Here is a 22319-nt window from a genome sequence, read left to right as displayed (position 1 = left end):
TCATTAAAGTGAAATAACAAGTGCAAAACAAGATTACATAACGCGTAGGATGAAATAAGCAGAAGGAAGATTACAGAAAATCTGTTTTGCTTATTTTTCATCGACTTTGATCGTTCTCTTGTGACGTTGCTCCGATACATCGTACGTGATCGTTTCAGACGTTTTCCACGGTTAAGCTCTTCGTCCAAGTCTTTCGTCCCGCTAACGTCCACTGTATCTCAGTCACGTTCGTTCGAATTTGTCGCTTACGAAGCGTGTCGATGACAGAAGAAACGAGGATTCAATTTTCCTGTTTCCGGTCGGCGAAACGAAACAAAACGAAAGTCAGGATAGATCGGCGCGCTTTTCGCTTTTAAGTAATTACCGTGCAAAACATAGAATTTCTTTCTTTTTTCCTTCGTCTCTTGCCTTCATCTTTCTTCTCGTGGTCTTTCTAAACTGCCATTTTAAGAAACAGTCTTTCTAATACAAAAGTACAGGAGGACTGTGGACTTTGATCTTAATTTTTCGACGCATCCGGCGCGAAACGCGCGCTCGTGCCTCGTAGCGCAATAAAAGGATGATGTACGATGATCGTGTGCGGAGGAACGATCCCCGGAGTGCAATGTAAACGAAGATTTAAACGGTAGCCGCGAACGATCGTGAGCACCGTGATCTTTCAGTCGAGTTAAGTACAAGGATCCACCTAAGACAGCGCGTTATTCATCGCTTTTTATTCTCCCATCGGTCTTCAAACCTCGTACTGACCGCCCACCTCTGCATACCTGGCACACCTTCCAATCGATTATCGATTCGCATCGAGCTGGCGTTGATATTGATGGATCTTGACGATCCCGACTTTTCTTTCTCTTCCTCCTTCCCTTCTCCGCTTCCATTTCTCTATTTGCTTTCTGCTTCGTGATTTTATGGTCGGATCTCGTTGGCGGTCGATTTTTTATTACGACGAAAAGAAAGACTGTACGCTGTTTTTGTGTCGATAATATCGTGAAATTGACAAGGTACGATTGGTGCAAGCGATCCATCGGATTACGAGACTATTCCGCGCCGTGTAAACGAGTAGAACAGAATCTCGTAAGTCGAACGCTGAAGGTACAAGTCGCGAGTAATTGGTAGATCGCGAGCCATCGTTTGACGAATTACAAGATTGGCGATCGTTTAATCGAATTCTATCGTTGAAGTAGATACGATCGTGTGAGAGTATTGTAAAAGAGAATAATACTCGGTAGCGCTTAATTTCTTGAAGAGTACGTCGCCAAAAGATCCAAAGAGTCAACGTTTTAATTACTTTTAAACACACGTATTCATCGCTGTAATTAATCACGAGAGGCCAACTGCGTGTGCCAACGATGCAACGATCGTTTGCCGCCAACGAACGATTCGATATCCTCGAACAGCCGTAACCGATGTGGTGAATCGACAAAATACAGAGAAAGGAAGGTGTACAAACTTCCCCGAGGAAAGGGAAGAAAAAGAGCAAAGAGCGAGAAAGAGAGGAAGAAGAGGGGAATGGAGATAATGAGGATCGCGTGAGGCACGTGCCCGAAGCTCTTGCCGTGTCATTATCCAGAAGAGAACCGACAGCCGCGGGCCTATTACCTTTACCTGGACGCATGCAAACACGTGTGCAAATGCTCTTACACACGTGAGCGACACGTTTGCAGGCGGCTGCAGGGCCAGGTGGAGAAGCTGCTAGGAATAAAGGAAAAAAGAAACCTTCTTCAAATGAGTTACTGCATTGCCTCTGGTTTCTTCTCGTCGTGCGCCGTGTGCAGTCTTGAGAGCGCAACATGCGATACGAAATTTTTAACGATACGACGTATTTTCATTATTCGTTCGTTCCGATTGCTAACTTTTAACGTGTCGTTTAATACGAATGCGCTCGGACGAGCAATTCTTTTTATTTCACGTTCTGTCGCTATATCGGCGATGTTCGTGCGAACATTGAAAAATACAGAGATCGCGTACAACCTGCAGAAATAAATAAGACGTATGAAATAAAGTACTCGCAAGTGCAAATTGACGTGTTCGAACGACGATACGACGAGCAATCTCGGTCACGTAAATTCGTATTTTCATCTTTTTATTTTTGAGTTTTGAGTTTTTGATAATGATTGGCGTATGGAAGAAAAGTTTGGAGAAAGTTTGATGGCTTTTTGTACGCAGGGCGGTACCTCGAATCATTGTTCGAGGATTGTAATAAATCTTATATTACGGAGATGGCCTTAATCTTTTTTAACGAACATCTATAATTCTTTTTTGCCGCGTATGAAAGTGTACAAGATGAGGTTGACAATTAGAGAACACTGCTTCGCTTGCAAATTATTTCCTTCGTATTTTCGCTTCGTATAATTTTACAACCACCGACGGTAAAATTTCTACAGCAAGGTAAAAAATAAAACTTAAATTAGGACTCGTTGTAGGCAAAAATTTGATACACCTGAAATTAATTACTCGTTCGCAAGTATTCTTTTCATTACACAAATTAATCCACGAAGAAGCACGCTCGGTTTCCGTAATTAATCGTTGCCAGTTGATGTTCCGTAATTATTCTCGAAGCTACTCTGCTAAACGTGACTTAACAGATGACCGTCGGTGTGTGTTTACGCGATTTTTACGTCACGTGCGTAGCGCAGCTCGTTTCCTAGTGACGTGAGTGACGTAATGACTCGTACGTGAAAGTCATTAAGCATTGGCAACGTGAGAGTGCAATTGAAACGGCTCGTTAAGTGATTTAGAAGCGCATTTCCGACCACCTTAGGAGTCCAATGGCTGTTATTAAATCCCTCCGTTATTTATTATTACCTTTTTTCATAGTTCCGTATAACGAATGAATCGATCAGACCTAATCGATTAGCCAACGTGTAATTGGTAGCGTGTAAAAGTAAACAGGGTTTGATTAATTTCGAAACGTGCAATTTTTATTCGAAACAAGTTTTAACGTAGTACCATGAAATCTGCGTACACAGGCTATTGTAAAAAAGCGAGACCGAGACTCTGTGGCAATAATTAAAACTCGCGTTTATCACGCGACCATCGCGATCCGATCGTCGAAGGTAAATCACCAAAAGACAGGCGAACGTTGTAATTACAGCGTGGCGATTCGTCTCGAAGCACCCACGTGGATCGATGGCGCACGTGCAGACGTAGGTCGCACACAGGATGCTTCGTCGCGGTTTTTATAGCAATTCGTGGATCACCGACACACGGGGGTCGTCGACGTAACACGAATTGACAGCGAGTATCGCGTGTCGGTATCACGTACGGTGCTACCGAGTGATTCACGATACGGTTGAAATCACCATTGCGGCCTGTGACTGTCGACACGGGAATATCCAAGCCGTACGTGTTATGTGCTGTAAACACAGCGAATAGAATCACCGCGTAGGTGTGTCCAGAACTATTTCTATCGCCCTGCATGCCGTACTGCCGTTCGAAACCTAAAACAATGAGATTATCGTCTGAATAGCTGTAATGATATATCGTTTAACTCCGTGTCGTGGGATCGATGCTGTTTCTACGAACAATAAGGAATTCTGAAACTTTCAGCAGATTGGAAGGAAGGTTTGGAGAGCTAACTAATTTCACGCGTTAAATACGATGGATTTTGAAATGGTAGATAGGCTCTGAATGTTAAATTCTTGGCGATTAGTTTTGGACTCGGAAGGTTCGATCACGTGTTTCAAAAATTTGTACGGTATATCCGATGTTCGTGGAAATTCTGGTTTTCCCGGACTTCCGTCGGTCTGTTCGAGGCTACAGCTTGTCATTGGAAATCTGCAGCATGTCGTTTCGGTCTGGTGTCTTCCCACCGTTCCGTGTCTATTCCACGAATACTACCAGTTGTTCTGTCCACCATATGGCAACGAAATGCTCGCACCTACGCGCCTTGCCGACGAAATTGCATTGTTATTCGGTAGACTTGGCGCAACACATGTTTCCTCAGAGTGCTGCCGAGTTCCGTCAATAAGAGGAACGTGGCTCGAAGACCGGGAAAGCTATTTTATGGACGCCCATACGATGATTTACAGTTCCTCTCTCCAACTATTCTTGCTGTAATCGAATGAACGCTGCTGGATCGAGTAACTTGTTTCTGTGTTTACGCAGCTGAATTCGAAAATTTGTGTAATCTTCCAACGTATACGATTGGAAAGCAGACACTGGAAAGCAGGGAACTTTGAAAATTTGAAAAAAATAGAGATTAATAAAATAGAAATTAATTAATAGAAAAAATAGAAAACGAGAGAAGAAAAGCAAGCAAAAGGGAGAAATGGAATTTATGAACAGTAAGGAGTAATCGGGATGAGAAATAAATTCGAAGAACGAAATGGAAAGAGACAAAGATCAAATAAGTAAAATAAGACCAATCGTATAACTATAATAGAATATTTGAAGAGTAGGTGCTCGGATAACAAAGGCCACGCTGTACCGTGTAAGTCTACTACGATTTCATTTCCAGTTATTTTTAGTCGTTCGTCCAACTTCCCGATTAACAATACGGAAGGAACGTACGCTTTCTCGAGACAGACGAAGAAGCTTCTTCGAAATCGGCGATAAAATTCCGTAGCAGGATTCGTTCGAATCTGATAAGCCACATAGATAATACCATAAAAGATGTCACATACGTACGCAATTGCCGTTGCATTGTTCATATACCGCGTATGGAAGTGGGTCGTTGCATCGTAACTGCAGATGAGACGATTCTGATTAATTCGTTCTTTTATTAATGCGATTAAGATCGACCGATTAATCTGTTCGTCCAGACCCAGTTCCCTTCGTGATTGATCTCGTTGCGTACGAGCTACGAATGCGACTCTCTATTCTCGATCATGTGCATTGCAGCCACTTATTTATTGCACGACAATGCAACGCCACAATTGTACAATTTATTGCATTCCTTTCGTCTCGCCGTCATTCCCTTCTCTTTTATTTTAGCGAATTATCGCGATGATAAAATGAAAATACTAAAATAATAAATAAAATAAATTACAATTAAAATAACATATTTTCGTTTTACCAGAATTAAAAAAGATCGCAGTACTAAAGATATTAAAAAACAAAAGAGGAAAATATTGTTTAGAGAACGGTATGGATCGGGCAGATTTTCCACGAAACGATAAACAATTTTTAAAGCTCGAGTAACAAAAATCTTTTCTGTTCCGAGACGAAGAGGCTTGTTTAAAGTCTGGTTCGGTGGAACTCCGAGCGTTTACCATACAGATATCTTTTATTAGCAACGAGGCTGATGTAATCGAGTAAACAGTTGTCTGATAAGAACAATAACAGAGGAACGTATGAATCTGCAAGGTCTCGAACGTGACCAATGCGAACGTCGAGATTTCACGAGTTTTGCCAAGTCTGGTGTCCACGTGCACGTCTTTTCACCAGTCTTGGCCATCCGTGTCGGCTTATCTGCAAGAGTCGTTTGAACACGTACAGATTGATGCAAACGAAAGTCGCTAAATTCCTGTTTGCTTCTCTTGGATTTTTTCAACGCTCGTTACGAAACTTTTGATGGTAAATTCATCGATATCGTACTGAGTGTATTTGCAGTAAAAAAAACGTGTTAGAAGGTCGTGAAATTCTAAGATCTCCAAGACGAAAGAAATTATTTCATCCGGCTCTTTTATGTAACTTTCTCGGAATTAAATACTCGCTTAATTCGCCATTAAAGGATTGTAACATTCAACGACGTTGAAGGCTTAATTTTTGCTCGCGATTAATCTTAAGCTGTGCTCGAAACTAACCAACTGAATTTTACAAGACGAGTGCAAGTGGTTGCGTTTTTATCTGTACGAATGTCACGAGCGAATTGTAAATTTACACAAGAACGAGACACGGTTAATCTTGATCGCCAATCGAAGCCGCTGAATGGCCTTGAATTCATTCAAAGACAGTCATACACGTTCCGCCTCGCATGCTTATACTACCGCCAGATGTAAATTACGCTCGAGGAATGTTCAATTGGATCTATAATTGCTCGTGACCGAGATAGAGTCGAAGACTTTGCGATCCTAGAAAGGAAAGGCATATTTTTTTTCCTCCATGAAATTCGATACGCGGAAAATTTCGTAAGAATTCATGATCATTGGTCGCGGGATCAGTATGGTTTGATATTTACTTTGGAATAAACGTATGGTAATTATTTATGAAAATTGTATGGTAATTAAATTTTAATGGAATCGCGAAGATTTCTCAGATTATACGGCGATTAGAAAGTTTCCAAGTAATCTTTTGCAATAAATACGTAGTCGCGTTGGCACGATTTTACTCGAAAAAGTTTTATCGAGAATTGGACACAAAGAAGTTTGGGGTTGCAGGCTTTCGACTGTCACGTATGAAATTGTTTTTCTCGTCGTATGTCTAAAAGAACATTAAAATTCCAATTTGGCGCTGATATTTCCTGTCGAGGAATTACCACGCACCCGGAAATTTTCTCTTTGTCGGCGCTTAATTAGAATACAATCCGCGCGTGGCGATGCGTTCTGATAACTGTGCGTATTATGTATGCGCGATTAACAGGTGAATATGTAATTAGTCACTTGCCGAAATTTATTCTCCGCCGACTTCAAGGTGTTGCGTTAAATCGCAGTTTTAGTAGCGTAAATTACGCGATAAATAGTCAACCAATCCAACTTTAAAATTCTTAGCATTTTTCAGAAAGTTCATTTGTAGTTCAGTGGAAATAAAATAATTCGAGCTTCGCTGTCGGTCCCAAGGAACGACGTCACGCGTTAATCACAGAATAATGTTGCAAACGAAATTTGAAACAGAATGAAATTCTTTTTCCTCGCGAGGATTCACCCTCTATGGCGAACAGAAAGAGCCACCCTTCGCGTCAGCTGTTTCATAAATCAACGCTCGTACATCGAGTGACCCGGCACGCTCGTGTACGTGCGATTTCGCTTCGGGTGATCGAAGCTTCGCTCACAGTGAAAGTCGCGAGTGTCAGTGAGGTGGTGCTCCTTATAAAGTAGCGGAGAGCCTCGACGTCGATACGCCTTCGTTCCACTTGCGTCATCGATTGATCGCGCGTCAAGACGCGCGTGTTGCGTGTCCCTAAATTCCGGTTGCACAATGGAACTTTAGAACGATCCATGTCTACTTGAAATCGAACGAGAAAACTTGCGAAATCTGTCGTTGAGTTGGCACGTTTGGAAAAGTAGGTCATGGGGGTGTTCAACCCCCTCGTACTTTGCGATTCTCTTCGCTGCATTATTCAGGCAAAGTATCGGTCATAAACTTTCTAATAGGTGGATTTTTTCTCAATTATCACAAGCATATATTTTATATCGTATAATAATTTTTTATGTGATTGTACAAGTTTCTATAGATTGTTGTTTGCCTCTTAATCCATCGAAAATATCGATTCGTACTGGCGCTTTACGAGATCGCAATTAATAAGATCAATTCGTGGAATTGTCAGTGTTATAAATATCCAATACGTAGCGCGAGTAACGTTATAATTAATTCCATCGTTGAGCTTGTCGTGTTTCATTGCACGACCGTTCTATTCGAGTTCATTAGAATCTCGTCGAGATATTCGTACTAGCCCGAGGAAGAAATTTCGCAACAATTCGACACAGCTGTTTTAATGGAATTTCGTTCTGTTCAGCGATAATGCAGCCGAGTTGCATGTACATATCGTGCGGAAGGCGTCTTCTACCTGGTTTTAAATTTCCTAGCACGCACATGCCCATTACCATATGTACGCTCCACGGGAATATCTCGAGTTCGCTGAACTCTACACCTTAATCGAGGATTCGTTCCAAAAATCGGCTATGTTCTCACTTCCAGCTGTCTTCTATCTCTTTAGCGATAAATACTGCAGTCACTACGCCACGCTCGGTACGATAGACGATTCTTCACGAACAATTTTTAGCCGATAATCTATAAATTCTGCTTAATCTAGGTATATCTGGAACTTTCTACCACGTTTCCTAAAATAACGATAAGAATTCTTATTGGAGATTTACGTTGAACGCGTTGGTGAAATTTCTATGTAATAGTAATAACAAATTATTTATTGGTAGTTAATTTTTAAAGAACGATCACGTAGTCCGAAAGATATTGAAACAAACTGAGATAAAGGAAATTACCTTTCAATTATCCTTTTGAAAAAATGACAAGCCTAACTGATTGTGAATGAAATTCATCATAAGAGAGGATATCAGATTTTACGTGACGTGTCGGATGCTTTTCATGGGCGTATAGAAGGCACTTCCCTTTGTAGGGACTTAAAGTGTTACGTGATTTCCGGCTTGAAATACTAAGGTTGCATTACAATCGTCATTCTTTATGCGCATACACGGATTTCTGTTTGATTATGACAGTTGTGACGGAAGGAAGTCGGTGAATTAAATGTTCCTTTCTCTACGATATAACGTATATTCGGATGCAGATATTCAACGTCGCTGCAGCTGAAGGCTAGATCCAACGAAGTCTTTCCGTTAGAAAGAGACACAATTATTCGACCCATTTTCAAAATTTAGATCTTTTTCCCACAGATTTCTTTAACGAATCGCCATCGTCGGATCGAACTTTGGCGGACATGCGATTAAACGATACAAGCATCGATTATCTATCGATCGTGCTTGGTCTGCAACCTTGAATCTACGTGATCGGTCTACGCGGAGGCTGCAAAACTTCCATTGTTTCACGCGACGCCCACGCATAGCGTTGAAATGCAGTAGAATCTTTGTTATTCGAATTATAATCGTTCGGATGCTTCGCTCTTTGAGACGAGATCTCCTTCAACCTCGGCATATCGACCGTGCGCTGTCTATGACAATCGAAACTCAACATTCCTTTAAATTAAAGACCATAAAATTCAAATTAAGCATCTTAGAGAGCTAGCAATCGTATTCGTCTCGTTGTCGTCCCTAAATCACGAATAAGACCATCCGTCACAGCCCCATAAATCAGCACCAAGCGTATTTTACACAGAGGAGAGGTCTTTTTTTCGCGCAGGGGCGCAATGAGCGTGCACGAACGCTTCAATGGGCCAATAAATAAATCCATCGTTGCTGGACGAAGAGGTATCGCCGGGACAGGTTGTGGCCTTTTGCGCGAACGGACAACGACGGTGGCGTAAAAATAGCGGCGCGTATCGCGCGGAAAAATCGCGGCCGTGCATGAATTAGAGAGCCGGGCGAACATCGGCGTCCCTTTGGCGTCGCGGCACGCGAGGCCGTCGTATTGACTTATATCGCGACGCGACAGACGCGCATTTGTAATCGCCGTATTTGGCAAAATCGGACGGCTCCATTCGCGGCAACGAGACCCGTCCGTCCCGTCCAATCTCCGGCTTTGATCGCTGAAAACGCGGCGAATCCGCGACAAATTTATACGCGCCGCGAGATGCGTGAGAAATATCGCCGGGGAAAGCGGGAGGATCATGAGAGAAATACGGAACCGTGTTCTTGCGAAATCTTGCTTTGACAGACTTCTGTTACTTTCGCGATTTCAGAGATTAGGAACCTGTCGGACATAAACGTCGAATTGGCTGAAAAGTTTGTAGTATTTGTGTTGAAAATCGAACTACGTGCTTCAACCGATTGAATTCGCATTTTACGCTAAATCCACTCCATTCACAAATTTCCAAATCAGTTTTTTCTACATCGATGCTTTCGAAGTTTCTTACATAATCTACTTGTAGCTGTTCTACGAGGAATTTCGACACGAATCACGCGTAGATACGACTGGAATAAATAATCGGAAAGCACGATTACGCTGGTTTTTAAACAAGATCGACACCAGGGACTAGCTTTCACGTAATTTGTTAGAAGTTTCTTGCTCGTTCTCTTGCCTCGATCTCTTGATTGATTTATTTATTGATTGGTTGATGTAGTCATAGATGTTGATTGCCAGCAGGCATCGAGTGTTTTCATAGGGTACGCGTTCACTGTTGATTTATTCAACCAGTCGACTTCACGGAGAAAAGACTCCCGTGTGCCCCCGTTCCTTTTTGCTGGTCGTAATTGAAATTCCGATGGAATTAAGTGCTCTGTGGCGATATGATGTTATTGAGTCGTTTGCAGCTTCACGCTCGTTAGGATCGGTATGTCAGCAGCTACTGTGTTATTTTAGCGTCGTCTGTGCGTTTGGATCTTCGTACTATTCTCTGTATTCTTTTCTTATGGACAAGGCAACGTTGCTACGACGATACCTCCACTATATATATATTTTCTACACAGAATCTCATAGGAGTTTTGCGATCGTTACAGATATAAAGTAAAATAAAACCGAAGATTAAAGCGTATTTCGAATCAATAAAATTCTACTTAAAAGCAGGGATATTTCTTCAGACCACGAATTTCCATCAAAATTCACGAGTCAAGTGTACTCACGAATCGTTTCTCGAGCTAATTTAGAAGATGCTAAATCACTGCACCTGCACGTTTGTCGGTGCAGCTGCAGACTTTCATTAGCACGTAGCGAGGCCTCAGCATCCGATAAATCTGAGACGATCGAACATATTGCACACGCATCCGCACACGTTTTTCAATCACCACGAATTTGAGAAATGGGTTTGCGATCTTCCTTGAAACTGTACCGTAAAAATCATTGAAGATCGTCGAGTTTGAAAGATCGAGTGCAGCAGCTGTCTGTATCCGCGCGTCCATCTATGTACATGGACATATGGCAAATTATACCGATTGCCGAACTAAAATCGTAGAATCGTACAAGGTGTTCGTGCAACAGAAGTCTATAACTCGCAACTTGTAACTTGTCAATTATACCGTTGTCCACTTATACGATACTTTCGGCCGCACCCTGTATAAAATCTTTAGGAAACAAGAAGCTGTATCCAGACGCGAAACCTGTACCGAACGATCTGAAATAGCGATCCGAGGTTTGTAACCTGTCATTTTTATCGTCAGCCGTATAAAGACTGGATCCAGCGGGGATCGAATAAAAAAGAATCTAAATTGTTCTCCAAACTGGATCGACATTGTATAAATCAACGCGTTTCAACTTTCCCTCGATGTCAGGTTGCTTGTCCTCGCTTAACCTGCCGCTTGCTACGAACCATCTTTACCGCCTACTGTCACGACTATCCGCGAGATTGACACACCTGAATGTTCTATCGTCGAATCCTGTTCGTGACGACTGATAACGGTACTAGCATTTAACAGGCAAAGGGGAAATAAATATTGCAGAGGCAAGCGAATATTAAATTAAGAGAAGCGAGCAAGCCAAGCGAGACACTATGGTAATAAAAATAAAACGTACGAACTTCAAAAACCAGGAAAAGTGGTTTTTATCGAAAAATATGCTAAAAGGAAGAAAATAATTTTCTTAATCAGGTATTATTAAGTAATTGAACGTAATACACCGGGAAACCTGTATATGTTAATCACGTAGGGTATCGATCGATAAATGAGCTCGTATTTACTAAAAATAAAAACCTTCGGAACAAGGCCGACGAACAGAAAAGTAAGCTGAATAATAACCGTTAATACGGACAAGGGGAAATTATACAATTTCTTGGTGATCGATAGATTTTCTGACGAGCAATTCTAGCCGCGAATTTTGAAACTTTCTGCGAAAAGTTGCGCGGTTGTAATCGAGTAATTGCTAGAATCGATAAAAGCTACACGGATAAAGGTAAATTATTAAATTATCTTTGCAGAGAAAAAAAGGCGAAAAGGTTGACGATAGCGAGAGAAAAGAAGAATTTCTAAACGTTTGTATTCGCAGTATCCTGTGGGACCGGTTCGCCCCTGCATTCCTGTTCTGGTGCATGCGTCACATATTGGTGACTGCAGTTCCTCACGATTGCAGAAAAAAATAGAGTGGGCGAGCTTAAGTCCTCGTCAGGTTCGACCCACAGTTGCTATTAACGCGGCGTGTCCGCGAATCCATTGGACATCGAGGTCGTAAATGGATCGAATTTCGACAACAACTCGGATGCAGCAACCCTCCGTGATGAAAATGATTTTCCATTTGCTCGTCGCGGCGGATCAAACGCATCAAATTTCACGATTACGTCGTAGAATAATTTCGTTTGCTGGGAAGTTGAATGATTCGTTCGGATAAGAGGAACCGCGAAAGCTGGAAATCTTCGTCGGAGGATTCAACGCGTTAATTGATTCGTCCCTGTTCATTGCCGGTTACCGTTTGTTCTTATCAAAACGACACATGGCGATTCCGGCGACGCGTTGCGTAGACTCGCGAATCGCTTGCATAACTCGCATAATCGTCGCTCCAGCCGTTGTTAACGCGCCTCTGCACGCGTATGCGAGTTTTACCTACACTCTGACTGCAGCCTAGGAGCTGGAGTATGCCAAGGTTGCCTTGTAAACGGTGGCATTTTTACGCCTCGAACGGAGACGACGATGATCTTTCCGACAAAAGAGTCTCAGTTCCTTTAAAGCGCCTCTTCGAAAGTTCGAACGGAGCTTCTTTTCATCCTAGAAACGGAACAAACGTTTCTAGGTCGGTGTGTAACGATAAAATACTTTGCACTTTTGTGGACTTGAAAGGATTCTGTTTCATTGTTTGCATGCAAGATAATGATTTATTCGAGGAAGCTTTCTAGATCGCGTTATTTTTACTCAAAGATAACTATTAACGTGGCGAGAGAGAAATTTATGATATTGCTTCTCCTCGTAGTAAAGAACCGAGTCTTTATCCCAAAGTGAAATTCAACGAAACGAACGTTTTCTCCGTCAGTTTCATCCATTGTTCGACGATAAAACGCTACGCATCATTTATCAGCCTGCGGCAATACAACTACATATATCGAAAGTAATTTTTCTTTATCAGAAGTGCTTTATGCTTCGTGAGCTGAGACGATTCTCTTCAAATTTAATATCAAACACGTAACTTCTATTTAATTGCTCCTTCGTATTTTCGACCTCATAGATTATCGTTAAATTTTATCGAACGAGAAACCAAACACGCGAGAAGTATCCGATATCCTGCCTTTTGTTAATTTTTTTTTTTTTCGTATAATAATCTTCATCGCGATAAAATTTAATTGTTACACAATTACGCGCAGAGTAAAGAAATTTTTATTCGGAAAAGTTCAAGGCAAACCAGGATATAAGAGCAAGGCTGCTTTAGAAATCGCGTTGTTTGTTCACTCAGCACTTTGCTTCTCTTACGTGTATCTCAACGATATCGATTATTTATAGAAGATAAGAATAACGAATGACTTCTCTTATTTATCCCAATACGCTGTTTGACGTTGTAAAATTCATCCGTATGCAGGTGGTATTAATCACGTGGTATTATAGGTCATGGTAATTTTAAGTACAACCCCAGGACCGACACACCCTTTCAGGGTAATTATACGATCTATTACCTCGGCTAGCAATCTTCATATTGTGTGCACACGCCTACGTCCAGACGTAAAGATTCGATGATAACGTGCAATGATTGTACTCTGCCACGAACCGCCGGAAATTATGTGTTTTTGATAATGTTTTTAACGAGGTAACGTGGAATGTTTAAATTAAAAATAGACTTATTAAAAGAGGGAAAATATATAATAAAACGGTACGTGCGATTAAATTAAAATCAGGAATTATTCTCATTGCTGCATTTCATTAATTTTTAAAACGTAAATTCCTCGAATACAAGGAAAGACGATAACTATCATTGTATGATTCCTCAAGACTATCGTGCCACTGTTAACGAGGCAGTGAAACGATTCTCGACGATGCTTTTCGATTTACGAATTACAAATCCGTAAGACAGAAGTTCTCGAAACATGAAAAGCTCGTCAAATATTTCACCACGATCTACGTTATCGTATTTTAATTTTTTGCTCCGATAATTTCAATGATAATCTAGAACCGGAGAGTCGTTCGTTAGAAAAGTGGAGTAGTCGTTAAATTCTAAGCCAACAAATACAATGGGCAGTTTAGAGCACCAGATGATGATCGTTAAAATAATTGAACATCCATAGACGATAATTGTCCTCGTTAATTTTAGAACCAAACGGTTACTTACTTAAGAGGAGAATAACGCGATCATTCGTTAACATTAACTTTAGACGTTTATCGTCAGAAATATTTCATATGTATCGGTTCCAAACGCTATCGTTTAAATATCGATACGGTTCTATGGAAGATTAAAGAAAATAACAAATTAAATTACGACGTGATCGTCGCTTGACAATTACTATTTCATTAACTCTGACTCGATAAAGAGCTGGTTGATTTCAATAAACGATTTACCTACATGTTCACTTTGACATTCTAGTACGATGGAACTAGCACTGAACGACAATGTGTTCCGTGAAACCGATAAAAATTGCGGTGGCAAGTGTGTTACCTGGTTTAATAACTCGTCTGTTGGTCGGATCAGTTACTGACTTCTTGCGCCACTGTTCAAAATAGCTCGTGACCACTGACCTCGATCTCGGAAATACGTTCGCATCATCGTCTTTCCTCAACGATAATGAATATCGAACGATGACCAGCTAACATTAACCATCGCACTAATGACGCAACGCCTTCGTTTCGGCTGCGTTTTATTATCAACGTACGATTTTCGTTCGCTCGAGTCCGAGTTTAAGGATTTCACGGCTGATTCGATACGTTTCCTTTTTCGCAGGGCGATCGTGGGTGCACCGGAGGCCGAAACTCCTCAAGTTGGCGTTTACAGAGGCGGCGCCGTTTACAAATGCGACATCGCTGCCGATGACCGATGCACGCTGATCCATTTCGACAACAAAGGTAAGAAGAATTAACTTATTACTTTTCACTTTGACTTACTTTCTTTTTGGAAAACTATATCCGATATTTTGTATAACCGTAAAACCGACGACAAAGCGAGCGGTATAAATTTAGGTTTATAGGTTTACAAATTGTCGTACGCGATTAGAAATCTTATCATACTGGCATTATTTTGCGCAGCATGAGCAATTTAATATGTTTTACTTCGTGATAACGCGTTGCGTTCTTCCATGTCAATTCTCATGCAAATGTGATATTAATAACACGTTATATTTTTTATCGCGAAACCACTCGATTAAATAAATTGTTCAAGTTCGTTCATTTCGAAATTTGGCGCTGTCGCGCTACCTAGTACGTTCTGATTACCTAATATGTTATAATTGCCAAATATTACCATACTATCACGGTTCTAACGAGATTTGATTTATAGCGGTATTTAAGGAAAATGACTGCGAAGTATACTTGCGGTTTACGAAGGAACAAAGAACTTTGTACAGATCTCGAAAAGACTATCGCAAGTACCATCGCTTATCGCAGGGTAGCATGGTCGATTAACCAATTTTCAGATTAGCATAGTCCGGAGAAAAATGTCTGAGCGGTTGAATTTCAAAAGGATCTTTAGAAAATGCAATTGTTTATCGTAGGATAGTTTATCGCGTGCCGGAAGCATGGTCGGATTAACTCTTGCAGTTTGTTTCGTAGCTCAATCCGATATCTGTTTTCCGGTTCTTTCTTCCACTTGCACTCTCGTACCCGCCGTGAGGCATTGAAAGGTAACCTCAACGGGAACATTGTTGCTAACGAGGGCTCGTATCTCGTGTTCCACTAGCTGTTCACAGTCGCTGACCCACATTCTGGCTTTCCACCCGCTTACAAAGCCCTCGAGGAGCTTCGTAATCTCGGCAACTGGCAAGTAACCGGCCGACTGGTTGTAGAGCAGCGCGTTCTATTCTCGGCGACTTTCCACCCACCCTGTCGTTGACCCTTCCATCGCTTCGACTGTTTATCGCTTCTAACCGTATCGATTTCGAACGTTTCGTCGATCCTTTTTCTGAAAGCAACTACTAAATCGCATCGCGACTAGACCGTTGTACAGAGAGAATTTTGTCGGTCGAACGACGAATCGTATTGCCGAGTAAACGACAGATGATTCCACGATCTTTTGATCTTTGTTACGAGACTTTCGTAATAATACCAGATACTAAAGAGTCGGATTTCGTTGTACAACATAAGCGAACATCCGTTAGAAAGTACATCTAACACGAAAAATTGGTTGTGCAGAGACGAAAGGAAATCCCAGAGAATTCTATCCCTTCGCTTGGTATCGTCTTTCTCTCGCAAATCAACGGACCAACTACGAGAACTATGTCTGCGCAAATATCTACATACTGTACGTAGCTACACTCTGCCTATCAAAAGTCAAATTTACCGAACGCATCTTAATCTTATCGTCGTGTCTCATCTGACAAAAGAAGAAAATCTCGAACTAGAAGAGCAGACCGTTTCGTTAAATATTTTCACACCAGAGCCGTATCTTGTCTCTTAATCAAGGAAGCGATCGTCCATCATCGTCGTCGTCGTCGTCGTTATCTCTACGATCGAAAAAAGGACTTCATAACGGAAGAAAAAAGGAGAAGAGCGTCGTAATGACTCAATTCCGAGTGGAACAAGTTGCAACGTAAAAATAAAAAGAGTGAAAACCGAACGAAGCCACGAGCGTGCATAAATTTCCATCTCTCAGCTTCAGCCAGCCATTCGAATTAATAATGACGAGGCGCGCGCGCGCGTTCTCCCGCGATACGATCTTCCGTTTCAGCGGAGAATGCTGGAGCGAGAGTCGACGTTAATGCCCGCGATGCAAATTAGCGGAATATCATGCTGCCGCGAATTAGACGTGCTTACACACCTCGTAACGATCGTATCTCGTGAATCGTGCACGATTCCGGACCCGTAATTTGCCGGCGCGAAAGTAATTGACTGTTCGAAAGCAATCGGTAGGAAATCACCGGTGCCGATTCTCTGTTATCTCGACGAGGTTCGGTCGAATCGATCGCGTACGAACAAGATCGAGATAAAATAGCGATTCAGGCGCGTTGCATTTTCTTTCGGATTTATTTTTATGGATTTTTCCTTACCATCCGATTATATGGGTATTTCTGCAAGAGAAGATTGCTGGAATATTCTCTGTCGTTTGTTCGACGCCTTGGTAATAGATTCTTTGCGATTACTCGCTGCATTAGCAAGAGATTTCTTTTATTTATATCGAGTGTTTTCGTTCTTTATTTTTCGCAAGCTGTGAGAATAGTCTAGTTTTATCGAGATTGAGTGGTTTTCCACGAGTATTTTATTTCGTTTTATCGAATCTCTCAAGAAATATTGGAGCTTTTGTTCTCGTTATTAACGTTAGCGAGAGAACTACAATTTATGTTCAAACGTTTACTTTAAACTTTATTTTATAGTTCCTGAAAATTCATTTTCGTTTCATGGTGGATTTTCATGGAATACTCTGAAAAATAAACGAATATCATACCGGCTTTTAGTCTTTGGCCAATAATATTGTCTTCTTCGTTGCGAGATACTAACTGTGGCTATTTTCGAAATGTAACGTTTGCTCGCCTCCAACGACATGTAAATCCGGCCGTACGCTCACTCATCACTATTTTAAAATGCCCGTGAGAAAAATAACCGCTCGCGCGGAGTCGCTTCTGCTTGAAAATTTATCAAGCGAAAATGAAAAAAATACTGAAAATACTATGCGCGATCTAAGTATAACGATCGCATAAGACGTTGCGCTTGATTTATTATCAAAATAGTTGCCGACACGTCAATCGTCGAACTCGTCGCATCAAAAACCATCCCCGATTTAATTCCGCTGTTCTTACCTTTCGTTCCACTCGATCTCCTCCAACTTCGAATCCAATTGCGTATCACTGCGCCGGATGGTATCGATGCCTGCAAGGTCGTGTCTATTCCGCTCGATCGGATCTCTGGATCTCTGGTAACCAATAGTATTCGAATCGTTGGGGTATCTGCTATTCCGCGTGCGTACGAGGAAGCAAGTCGTATCTCGCGCGGGTCTGTCCGGAGGTCAGTCACTTCTTCGGGTGGTCGAGCGAACATCTCGTCGCGGAGGAACTCCTCGAGGTGTACACCCTGCGGAGTGGCGTGGCGAGCCGCCTCGGGATACCGGGAACCATCATCCACGCAAGAAGCCGACTCTGCCTAATACAGAAAACCGTAAGGTCGTTCTACCTACGGGCGTGCGCGGACGTAGGTTCGGCGTTTCTTGCCGGATACCATCTGAAGATCTTCAAGGAAGGTCGCGTTGCTCCGTCCCTCGGCTCGCGAACGCGTGCTTAATTGACGTACCCTTAATGAGCGCGGCGAAATAATTGGGCCGCGATAATCGCGACGTCGTTCGTTCCTCCGCCGTCGATAATTCATAATTGCCTCTATTAAGGACTGTGTTTGGTCGATCGTTTGTTTTAATTAGACGAACGAGCGTGTTTGACAGACGGAGGATTTAAACGAGTCGATTGAACGCGTTAAAAAGTCACGAATAAAGATTCAACGATCTTTCGTTAATAAAAATAGCGTTATCGTAATGGATGGACGTTCGAATCGAAATTGTCATTGACCTGTTTCTCGGAATATTTATCGAATATTATTCGACGTGTTTGTAATTTTGCGATTAATCGCGAATAACATTGCGATTGAATTATACTTGAGAGATCTGTCTCGGTTCGCCAGTATCGACGTAACCATACGCCTTCGGCAACGATCGCGAGTTAAGGGATAGGAAGCGAAGGACAACTTCCGTTTAAGGGTTACGACTCACCGATACGGCTAACGGGTTCGTTCCATTCGTAAAATCGACAAAGAAAAATCCAAGGTGTACTCGCTGAGAATTCTCTCCGGTGACACCTGTCCGTGCCTTGTTTTTTCGAAGAATATCCGTATGATGCATCGAAAACTTTCGTTTCTTGGACATCGTTTAACTTATCTTCGGTACGCGAGTCGGAAAACTGTCCAATCTTGCTCAGCGTTACTCGTATGTACATTGCCAAAACTCTGAATATTTTATATGCTATTCGCTAGGAAAAATGATGTTTAATCGAGCGTACAGGAAACCGATATTTAATTTTAATCGAACAGTCGTTAATCGTACACAGAGAATGTAGTTTTACTTAATGGCGAGACAAGCTTTTCGAGATGTACTTGTTCTTTTAAAACCTGTAAAAATTGTTAAATCGATAACCCTATCGCGCGAAACGTTTCAAATCGCCGGCGAATATTCCAATTAACAAGAGATAGATAAATAACTGGCGAAGAAATAATCGATTCGATTTGTAGTAACGTGAAAGTGCGGAATTTAAATTGTAACAAATAGGCAGAGTCGCGATTATTGTGATAAATATCGCCGCGACTGTACTCGTTGGTGAATTAATCTTGTAGTAAATGCAAACGGCGCTAAAACTGGTCGTTTCTGTTTCGTTTCATTCCGTTGCAGCAAGTACCCGCGGCGACATATTAGGTTACCTGGAGCTAAGTGACTGCTAGCTACGGGATATCTGGGCGTTGATTCGTTCTTAGGAAGCTTCTCCTTTAGATTTACAAGAATCTAGTTCCGATATTAAGTGACCGATCGTTCGCGTTGACGGCATTCGTTATTCTTCGAAATAGTTAGCCTGGTCCAAGAAGAAACGCGCATTCCTCTTGATAATCGATCGCGAGTATGCGCTGTGATATTCAAACGGCGATTTGTTTGCCCGCTTTTTACTTTTCCAACGTGCGTCTGCCGCTTTTTCTTCGAATAGCTGATTCGTTATCAGCATCACGGTAGCCATAGCGCCGAAGCTAAGTTCATTTATTCGTTGGAGGATGAGAACGTTAATGCGAAATATTTCTCGTTGAAGATGGAGAAGCGCGAATCGAGAGTTAATTCTTACGTGAAATTTCTTAACGAGTATAGGCTGCACTAAATATTATTAAAATTAGTATTTAATACTATTATCGACTCGTTAGTCATTACAGGATGAAGTAATCGTTGACAATGACGAGGAGCAATTGCCGGCAACGACTAATGAGAAATTATTTCCGGTTGCAGGGAATAACCATATCAGAAATCCAAACGTACCGGGTGGTTTGAGTCAAATCGACAATAAAACCCTTCAGTGGTTCGGTGCCACGGTTTCGGCATCGTTAAAAGATGGAGGACCCATACTGGTGAGTAAATCTATCAAATTTTTATCATCTACCTTAGTAATGTTTTTTCGGCCTAAAACCAAACTAAAAAAGCCTACGTTGATATAACACGTATAAATACGTTTGAATTCTTCGTAAACTTACGAGCATTCGAAATCTAGTTATTAAAATCGTTGGATTATTTGACTAGTAAATATATATCGCTATATAAGATGCTTTTAAAGTTCTCCTTTTTATGTTGGAAAGGAGTTTACAAAGGTATAAAAGCGGTAGTTACGAATAGACGAAGGGGCCTTGTGAGAAATTACAGGCGTGCACGTTCTTAGAACACCGTACCTTCTATTTCAGGAATCGAAAACAAACGAATCTTGGTTTCGTTCTATGTTTCCGTTGCTGTGTCTAAACGTCTTGCCATTATATCGCACCATATATAGTTACTTTGCTAGGTAACGCGAGTATAAAAGAAGCGATACAAGCAGAAAATATTGGGTCAGTGTTAAAGTTCGTGCCCGATTTCAACGGACCTAACTAAATTATTTGTTCGCAAAGTCACACCTGTTGTTGTACGTACGACCGAGTATCGCTCTTTTTATCCTCTGTGAAGTTTCCGCGTGCTACAACACACGTGACTTGCTGGCAAACAATTTAGGAGCACCAACTTTTCCACCGATCCGATAATTTGTAGAAAACATTCGCTTCGTTCTGCGTTCCTCTATAGCAATTTTTTCATCGTATCTAGCAATCCTCTGCGTGTATCATCGCTCGACCGTTTCACGCGCGTCCTATTAGAGCGCTCGGTTCGCATAGATGCGCGTTGCAATGAGACGCGCGATGGAATTGTTGTTCGGATATGAATCTAAGCGCGAAGATCTCTGACTTTGCAAGACGGTCGGTCGGTTCCTTCTTTCCCTTCGGGACGCGGTCCCTATGATGTACTGCCGCCCTTATCTTTACGTGCGTTGCACTTGGCCGGGTCTATCCCGTACGCATGTGCGGATGCACATCACGCACGGCTGCGGTGTGCCGGTCGGGATGATTGAAGGAAGGGAAAAAGAAGGAAGCCGCAGGACTGGGATTTTTCGGCCGGTGGATTTGCCGAGTTTGTTTAGCGGTTTATACGTAATTGGATGCAGAACGCTGCTTATTTTATTCGGCGCCTTACTTGGCTGTAACGGGTGCTTTTAAGCCTTCGTTCGTCTTTCACACGGCGATACACGTATGCGATACGCGTACGATGCCATATCGATTATGCATCGTTCATTACAGAATCATCGTGCGAACGCTTCCATAACGAACAATGTATTCGTCGTGCATCTATCGCGATACGCGTATCGCCGCGCCGTGTGAAAGGGCGCTTCAGGGCCGCTTTTATTCGCTACCGATGTACCTATTTTCTTTTGCCTGGTTTGATTACACTTCGAAATGACTTTATACTCGCAAGTACCAACTTTGAACTTCGTTTTGTCTGTCGTTTTACAGCGACTTGAAAAAGCATACACGCATATCTTTACTGCTTCCCTTAACAGGATCGTAATGTTCTACTTCCATGTGGATATCACGCGCAATAACACGGTGTAACAAAAGGTAGAAAGGTAAAATACAGGCTACAAAAAGTACTTGCATAAAAACTGACCACTTTACGTCGTTGTCTTTTTTCTTTTAACACGATACTCTGTGACACACTTTTACCTGACGACACAATCGTTGAAACGGCACGATACCGTATCCGAGATGACTAAATGCAGCTCACAGTCCGTTCCTCGAATTCGGATTCCTCGTAGAGAAATCGGCGGTGTCAAGTCGCGAAGAACCCAGGCTCCCATAAATAAGGAGCTGCTCTCCTACGTGAGAGACGTATTAGCAACGATTATCGTTCCCATGCTCGCGTAATTTTCGCATAGCGAAACGTCGCCGCGACATTCTCATCCCCCCTGGCCTCCGGCATTATGCGCGAATTATCTACTTACTGCAGAATGCGAGTGCACGTTCCACCGTAAATGCCACTATGCTTTTTCTTTTTCGTCGCTTTCTCCACCCGAACGCTCGTCATACGCGAATTAAAAATAACCCATATTATTCCCGCCGATCCAACCAACTTTTTCGTTTGTTCTCTGTGTTGGCTCGCCTATACGCGTTCGTGGAAAATTTCCCATGTTCCTGAAGCCGTTCGTCGGTCGGTAGTCGATCGAAGATAAAGTTAGGTAGATCGAAGTTTTGTAGGTAGCTAACTTTGGACGTTATTGTACGATAACGTTGTTCCTAGTTACTTGGACATTTTTAACTCGCACATTTAAAACGTGGACACCTGTTGTCATACTCTCTTCTTATTTTCCGTATCAAAAACACGGGTCGTTAATTCCTCTCGACACGATACATCCGCCGTATCGATCGAATCCATTATTCTCAAAGAGCAGATCGTTTGTACAC

General features: G+C 42.0%; 2 protein-coding genes across 3 annotated transcripts in view; one reads left to right on the top strand and one right to left on the bottom strand.

Annotated features, from left to right (window-relative positions):
- Pcb (Pyruvate carboxylase) overlaps positions 1-21353 on the bottom strand; it is a 67266-nt gene extending 45913 nt beyond the window's left edge. The window contains exon 1 of the mRNA XM_072011958.1: positions 21341-21353. The gene's annotated coding sequence lies outside the window, so the exon portion shown is untranslated. The remainder of the gene's footprint in view (positions 1-21340) is intronic.
- The window catches only part of If (integrin subunit alpha inflated), a 78350-nt gene that overhangs the window by 6957 nt on the left and 49074 nt on the right, over positions 1-22319 (top strand). For both annotated transcript variants that reach the window (XM_072011942.1, XM_072011941.1), the window contains exons 2-3: positions 14566-14687; positions 19795-19913. In XM_072011942.1, coding sequence (XP_071868043.1) covers positions 14566-14687; positions 19795-19913 — 241 coding nt within the window. The remainder of the gene's footprint in view (positions 1-14565; positions 14688-19794; positions 19914-22319) is intronic.

This window comes from Bombus fervidus, chromosome 10, assembly GCF_041682495.2.
Source record: "Bombus fervidus isolate BK054 chromosome 10, iyBomFerv1, whole genome shotgun sequence".
In the NCBI taxonomy this organism is placed as follows: domain Eukaryota; kingdom Metazoa; phylum Arthropoda; class Insecta; order Hymenoptera; family Apidae; genus Bombus; species Bombus fervidus.
Note: the sequence above shows the minus strand (reverse complement) of the source record. Positions and strands in the feature narration are given on the sequence as shown.